Source organism: Trachymyrmex septentrionalis, unplaced genomic scaffold, assembly GCF_001594115.1.
Source record: "Trachymyrmex septentrionalis isolate Tsep2-gDNA-1 unplaced genomic scaffold, Tsep1.0 scaffold16, whole genome shotgun sequence".
Classification (NCBI taxonomy): domain Eukaryota; kingdom Metazoa; phylum Arthropoda; class Insecta; order Hymenoptera; family Formicidae; genus Trachymyrmex; species Trachymyrmex septentrionalis.
Genome location: NW_017304758.1, coordinates 4,098,004 through 4,105,367, shown reverse-complemented (window position 1 = coordinate 4,105,367; position 7,364 = coordinate 4,098,004). Strand labels below are relative to the sequence as shown.

The following is a 7,364-nucleotide window of genomic DNA, read 5'->3' as shown; positions in this document are numbered from 1 at the left end:
TATATATATATATATATAAAATTAATTGTTTAATTACCTGCTACATCAGTAGCGACCAAGGTACTGACTTCCTTCTTCTTAAAAGCCGTAATCACTTTATTTCTCTCAACCTGATCCATATCACCGTGCAAAAGCAATACTTCAAACTCTTTCAGTTTGAGATTGTTGGCAAGTTCTTCCGCGTTCAGCTGATGTAGGGGAAAAACATTAGATTACACATCCCTTTCACATTGTACTATAGTTATAGGGTGCTTAGAGTTTCGCACCTTCTTAGTGACAAAGATCAAAAGACTGCCAGCACTTAGAAATTCAACCAAGTTCTGTAACAGCCAGTTCCATTTACCACTAGGATTGTTATGGAACATGATAACATGTTGCGTTACGTCGGTGTTAGCTTCACCAACATCTCCTTGTACTATTCTAATAGGATCTATTAAAACGTCTCTAGCGAGCTTCTCCACTTTCTTTTTGAATGTCGCACTAAATAGTAATGTTTGTCTGTCAGGTCTCACATGATTACATATAGATCGTACTTGTGGTTCTATAAAAAAAGAAGACAGGATTTGAAAAAATAGATTTGATAGTAATCGATATATTCTCTCACAAGGGAACCTTGTATCAAATTCTGATTTAAAAAAATGATAAAAAAAACTTTGTATGTATATAGATGAAATAATAAATGAATTGAGAAAAATATCAATTGGTGCAAAATAAACGATTTTAAGAAGTGAATATAAGTAAAACGGTTTCTTATTAATCTTTTTTTTCAATAATCTCAAAAACTTTTTAAGATATAAAAAATGTTCTACACAGAATAAATTTTGTAATAAAATTATCTCTATTTATTCACATCAATATGTTTAAAAAATAGTTATTTTCAAAATTATTTTTTTTTAATATTGAATTTGATACTCTCTCCGCGTTCTCTTATCAGTGTATATTATAGTATGCGTTTTTACTCACCAAACCCCATGTCGAACATTCTATCAGCTTCATCCAGAACTAGAAATGTAACTCTAGTTAAATTCGTTGCTTTCATTTTAACTAGATCGATCATTCTACCAGGAGTAGCGACTACAATCTCTGCGCCGCTTTCTAATGCTTTGCTCTGTTCCCATTTGCTGCCACCTCCATAACAGCAACATACTTGAATATTATAAACCTTTCCAAATTTTTTTGCTTCTTGATAAATCTATAAAAAAAAAACATTCATGGTAGATTCTTTAAACATTCTATTGTATAAGAGAAAATGAGATTGTGATACCTGTTGAGATAATTCTCTCGTTGGTGCCAAAATCAGACCGATTGGGCCATCTCCAGCTTTGAGTTCACGTTGATCCATAATGTGCACTAACATCGGCCAGATAAATGCCGCTGTTTTACCGCTACCAGTTTTTGCTATACCTATTATATCCCGCCCGCTTAAGGCAGCAGGAATCGCTTGCGCCTGAATAGGCGTAGGCTGTGTGTACTCGTTTTTACGGATAGCTTTAATCAAAGCATCGTCAAAGCCGAAATGACCGAAACTCGTCACCGGATTTGGCGGAGACGGTCCGGATACTTTTATACCCAGAGTCTTTTTTAAATCATCGATCTGCTGTTTGCTTAAACTTGCAATTTCTTCATGCACGTTGTAAAAGTTCTTCTCGAACGATTCATATTCTATTTCACTATGATCAATTGCAGGTAATGGATCGATCTCCTTCTTCTTCGGTGGCGCAATGGGATTGCCGTCTTCATCGTATTCAATCTCTTGATCGGATTCTTCTTGTTGCAAACCAGCAGTTGGATTTTCTTCCATATACCTTAAGGAGCAAAACAAAGATGGATTGTATATTTTATCAAAATTTTACTTTAAGTATGTGTGATTGATAATATCTAATAAACTTATACCTGTAGTAACTTTCCTCATCGTCTTCTCCATCAATATCTGCTCGAAATCCTTTAGATTTCTCTTCTTTACGATTATCACCACGCTGAGCCGCGTAAGTATTCCGCTTCACTTCTGCATCAATACCTGCCATGAAAGCATCCAGAGTATCCTCCTCACTGTCGCTGTCATCCTTCGTTGCCGATTTCTTCATCAAATCGTATGTAGGAGAACCAGGCGCGGGTATATATTCCAACGATGAAGTTGGAGGTTCGTCATCGTCTTCAAAGTATCTGAATTTAAATAGGTAATATATAATCTTTTTATAACATTGATTGTGTCCAAAAGAAAAATGTTGTGCTTAGCAGAAAAAGCAGCTTTGCACAACTATTGTAAAATTGTTTTAAATATGATTAGTTCATATATTTAGATCTAGTATAAAACTAAGGGCAAGGACCGTTTATATAAAAGAGTCTTATAATTGTAGCTGCTTTTTTGCAAATGCGTTTATATATAAAATTATAATACTAACTCTTCCTCGGTCTTGCTGCGCTTCTTAGGCATGCCCCAACATGCAGACAAGGCATTTTCCGTAATGGCATTCATTGTGTGATAGCCTTGTTTGCTCAGAGTAGAATTCGGTGGAGGTGGAGGTATGTTTGTGCCACTTCTTTTTGTTCCAGACATTTGGAAGCCACTGAAGCCAAAGCCTTTCGGCTTGTTACCACTTCCTCGATGATAACTCATTGTGTTTGCTTTAACAAAATTAATGATAATTGAAGCTAATTAAAAGCTTTATCTCTTGTTATTGTAATTGAGTTATCTAATTAAAGGGTACTTTTCAGCCAGAGACAATGATAATACAGTATAACACAGTGAATTATTTATCTTTGATTAATATTAACAAATAACAAGGATATAACAAAGTACACTTTTTATTTCTGTATTAAACTGTACTAGAATTTTCTTTCCTGCTTTTGTCGAAAAACATATCTAAGTATTTCAGTTAAAATTTCAAAAGTATACTACTTCAGTTATATAAAACAAACTTACAATTTGACACAAACATTATTTTTATACTTCTTGACATTTAATAAATAGTGAAGAAAGAATGATTAGTGCCAACTATATCTCCTAAAAGAGAAACAGCTTATGTTACACTGTCATCTGTTTCTTACATCTCGTATAATGGTGCGGCCAGGATAGATATGTTTTTCTTTCAGTTTGAGTATCGTATTATCTGTCATTTTTAAAAGTTTCTGGTCCAGTTTAATTCATGCATTTGTATTCTATTTACTCTTTTATATAGCTATACAATAAAAAGTAGAGGCAAAGAAAAGCGGTTGACTATATCAAATTTTGAGTGTGAAGACAGGGCCATCCAATTAGAGAAAACAAATAATAATCTGTGTCTCTTGTTGGAAAACACCCATAAATAGCCGTACGGATAAATGGATAATTTCAGTCATGCGATAAGACACAAAATTACAATTGTCCTTACAGAAAACAAATTCTCAGCGATAATATTCGTTTTGCATTTCATCTAAAATATTCAAACGATTAACACATGGAATAAATACAATAACAGATTAAAATCTTATGAGTGGTAATTAATTCGAAGATCAAAGGTTAGGGATTACGGAGTCAACATCATTATCGTCGCGGAGTTCATTTTAGTTGGCTTCTCTTCGCATTATTTGCGATGTAATTGTAGGAATCTTAACTATACGATAACTACCTGTCGTACAACGAATTCACGAATCCATTCGCAAATCTTATTTCACTGCTAAACCAGCCGAACGATAAGATTTCTGTCACGCAAAAAAGCCATGAACTACGCAGTGTCGTTACGTTCCACCCAGGGCCATCAACTGAAGCATAAAACTTCTCCCTCGTTTGGTAGATGATGTTACTATCGATGATTGTTGCTATCATCGAAACAGTAGTTCATAGTTGCGCCACACGATGGCGTTCTAGGTGGCGCGCGCAACATGGCAGCGCGTGTCGTCGCCGATGACGGCGCTCTGGCTTTCTTTCACTTTGTCTGATGCTTTCGTCGAATTCGAATCGAACGACTCAAATACCTCAAGCGCGTAGATTCGAGCCAAGAAAAATCTTTCTGGATAGCACGAGCGGTACGGTTGAAAAAGCGAGAGAGAAAAGTCTGAAGGTCTCGTTTTGCGGGTGGGAGAGGGGCGGTGGAGGGTTCGACCTACCCTACGACACGGTGTCGTCCAGTCATCGTCAGTGCTGTTTCGTGTTGCAAGAAAGCACGTTAAATCACATCGCAGGACCCGAACGGTGCATCTCCCGTAAGAACATTACTCCGTTATTTTCGTTCCGCCCTGTACGCGCGCGTGTGCGTGCGTGCATGCGCACGCGCGTGCGGTGTGTGTATGTGTGATGTGAGAGAGAGTGAGTGAGTGTGTGTTGTATGTATGTATGCATATATATTTTTTTTTTGTGCGCGACTTTGTGGAGGATTACGATGGAATACGTGCAGATAAAGGATATCCGCGCGGGGCAGAAGAACATCAACGTAGTGTTTATCGTTTTGGAGGTTAGCCACCCTACCATAACCAAAGAGAACCGCGAAGTTCGAACGTTCAAAGTGGCCGACAGCACCGCCTGCATGAACGTTTCCATCTGGGACGAACCTGGACAGCTCCTGATGCCGGGTGATATAGTACGGCTCACCAAGGGCTACGCGTCCGTCTGGCGACAATGCCTGACCCTTTATTCGGGAAAGAACGGTGACATCCAGAAGATTGGCGAGTTTTGTATGGTAATCAACGAGCAGGTGAACATGAGCGAGCCGAATCCAATGCTGGTGCAGCAGCTTGTTAATCGGGATCAGAGCGGCTCCGGCCCGCCCAGCAGCAACGTCAACAACAGCATCACCAACAATGGCAATGCCAACAGTATCTCGGGTCAACCAGGACGGCAGCCTTTGGTACATAACTCATTAAGAACATCACCCGTGACGATTCCGTCGGCGAGTCAGCGCGGCACTGCGCGGCACGAATTTTTGTAATTATTTATTTCGCCTTCGGTTGAGTTCTTCTCGTTGTTCTCGTAACAAATTACACTCGCGATGCATCAGTGTTTTTATAATAATAATTTTATGATTTTTGCAGTGACGAGAAAGATGATATAGAACGATCCCTTCAATATTGAATAAAGAATGCTATTTTGCGCAGCGTTTTTATAGCTATTTTTTTTAACAAGCAATGCTGGACATTAACATTTAACGTTCCTATTTTATGTATATCAAAAGCTATTTAGATATGTATTTAAATAGCAGCATCAAGTGTAAAGTTTAAAACACAAATTAAAGGATAGCGCCATGAATAGGGATCGCTTATTCTTAGCGCTTTTGTTTAATCATTTTAAAATGTTTTAAACTTTGCACTTAATGTCGCTATCTATTGTAGATAAATAGTAAATTTAATATGTAAATTGAAAATTATTTTCCGTGAACTATTATTTTCCAGATATGTACATTTGTCTGTTAAAAATACAACGGCAAAAACGGTATGCAAGACTGCGTTCTTAAATTCAATATCCAGAGGGATCGCTCTGTATCCCTCGCCTTTGCCAATTGTAAATTATTATATGAAAGTGCTGACATATCTTGAGCTAATTTGATATGAGAATAACGAATCCTTATTATAATTTTATCAAATAATTAAAATTTTTTTAGTTATTTAAAACATTTATTTTACAAATTATATTTCTTTTCACTATTTCTCTTATTTATTAAAAGACTAACACACTAATTAATAAAAAAAAAGTATTATATAAATTAGGTCTAATGTATTATATCGAGTCTAATTTATAGGAAAAGATTAATGTAACTTGAATATCTCGCCATTTCAATAACACCAAGCATCCAGTGTATGAATGAAGTAAAATACGTACAATTTGTGGTAGGCAAGTCAAAGTAACACAACAACTCCTGGTAGCGGATCCGCGGCAAGTTCGACGACCGCAAAGAGCGGAAATGGCGGCAGTGGAGGCAGCGGCAACGGCGGCAACACCACCAGCAGCGGTGGAGGCAGCGGCGGCAGTGGCAGCGGTTCAGGATTATCCGGTACCTCGGTGCGATACTCCTCGTCGGACTCGACGACGAAGTCGGCGCCGACGACAAAGAGCAACTCGCGCGGACGCGGCGGCTACAGGAACGGCGGTCGTAGCGACCGGAGATAACACACGAGAAGGAAGCGGCTGATCATATGCGTGTAAACGAGTGAATGAACGAATAAATGTGATGCGCGACAGATCTGCGTGACTGTGGCTATGTTTCAAAATTGATTGCCTGTATTGAAAATCTATAGTGCGCGTAACTGCAGCACTTTTCAGCGCTGGCAGTAAATTTAGAGCACAGCCTTGTGTAATATATAGTTTTTTTCCTGTTTTTTTTTAAATTTTAGTTTTGATGCGCGTTTTATAAGTCAGGAAGTTACTTATGTGTTGGAAGCGAAGATCGTCTATTTCACCTAAGAGTGAACATCGCAAAGTTCTACTTGCTTTAGTAGTGAGATGTATCCGCTTCCATTATCTTGAGCGATTCTGTCATTGTGACGTTTCTTATCGTTTTAGGCATTATTTGAAATCTCAGGTCCTTCAAGAATTTAAAAACTTTATTTAAAAAATGATAATCTTAACAATGCAAAAGTCTTGAAATTTTTGAAAACTTTGAAAACCATGAACGATTAAAACCTCTCGTAAAACAGAAGTACTTTATAGCATTCCATATAGAATATATATTATTTTTTAAAGTTTAGATTAAGTTATAGAAAATTATATAGTTAGTGTTTTATTAGAATTAATTCAAAATGTTATATTCAGAATTTTAAATATTGTTGCTTATTTTTAAAATATTTAAGAAAAATGTTGTGAAATGTGTTAAGACAAAATTCTTCAAGATTTTAATAATTGTTAAGATTGTTACAACAAATTACTTAACTTTTAATTATTTCTTCCATATTCGCAGAATTATATGTATAATATTTTTGAAATAATTCGAACACAGTATGTTTATTAACACCATCACTACTCATTGATAGTTCGAAAACTGTAGATTATTTTTACAACTGGAAGTGTCTCACTTCTAAGAGATTTTTTCAATATAGGTACTAGACAAGAAAAAATCTCTTCGCGCTCATGACATCCTTGGATACGTAGGGTGACGTTTAATTACATACAACAAAAACAGTATTCTTAAACAAATATTTAAAAAAATAAAATATATATTAATGTGTGCAAAATTATTTTAATATAACATTCTGCATAAAAAAAAATATGTTAGTGATAATAAAAATTGTTTCATTAATACATAATTACTTTGTATTAATAATGAGCGAATTAATTAAAATTTGAAGGAGGCAAAGAGAGGGAGAGAGAAAGAGAGAGAGAGAGAGAGAATGATGATGTAATGAATCTAAAATTTATTCAGTAATCAACAGTTCTAGTCATATATGCAGATTCAAAG

At 36.3% G+C, this 7,364-nt stretch overlaps 2 protein-coding genes across 4 annotated transcripts in view; one reads left to right on the top strand and one right to left on the bottom strand.

Annotated features, from left to right (window-relative positions):
- LOC108746099 (ATP-dependent RNA helicase DDX42) overlaps positions 1 to 3,733 on the bottom strand; it is a 9,047-nt gene extending 5,314 nt beyond the window's left edge. For both annotated transcript variants that reach the window (XM_018482641.1, XM_018482640.1), the window contains exons 1-7: positions 3,609 to 3,733; positions 2,403 to 2,625; positions 1,894 to 2,163; positions 1,265 to 1,805; positions 964 to 1,192; positions 267 to 541; positions 38 to 188 (exon numbers count right to left, since the gene is read on the bottom strand). In XM_018482641.1, the coding sequence (XP_018338143.1) occupies positions 38 to 188; positions 267 to 541; positions 964 to 1,192; positions 1,265 to 1,805; positions 1,894 to 2,163; positions 2,403 to 2,617 (1,681 nt within the window). In that variant the 5' untranslated portion in view covers positions 2,618 to 2,625; positions 3,609 to 3,733. The remainder of the gene's footprint in view (positions 1 to 37; positions 189 to 266; positions 542 to 963; positions 1,193 to 1,264; positions 1,806 to 1,893; positions 2,164 to 2,402; positions 2,626 to 3,608) is intronic.
- A 171-nt stretch (positions 3,734 to 3,904) lies between these two features.
- Positions 3,905 to 6,537, top strand: LOC108746100 (SOSS complex subunit B homolog). 2 transcript variants are annotated; one of them, XM_018482643.1, is made up of 2 exons: positions 3,905 to 4,823; positions 5,804 to 6,537. In XM_018482643.1, exons 1-2 carry the CDS (start codon positions 4,305 to 4,307, stop codon positions 6,077 to 6,079), a joined length of 795 nt encoding a protein of 264 aa, XP_018338145.1. In that variant the 5' UTR covers positions 3,905 to 4,304; the 3' UTR covers positions 6,080 to 6,537. The 2 variants fall into 2 exon arrangements, with proteins under 2 accessions (XP_018338145.1, XP_018338144.1); XM_018482642.1 differs by having other exon boundaries at positions 3,905 to 4,900.
- The last annotated feature ends 827 nt before the right edge of the window (positions 6,538 to 7,364 follow it).

What these genes read in the sequence shown, in the direction of transcription:
- LOC108746100 (XM_018482642.1), top strand. Translation starts at nt 4,305, where the DNA reads ATGTATGTATGCATATATATTTTTTTTTTGTGCGCGACTTTGTGGAGG. An exon ending in ACTGCGCGGCACGAATTTTT is followed by an intron (nt 4,901 to 5,803) that starts GTAATTATTTAT and finishes AATTTGTGGTAG; the next exon opens with GCAAGTCAAAGTAACACAAC.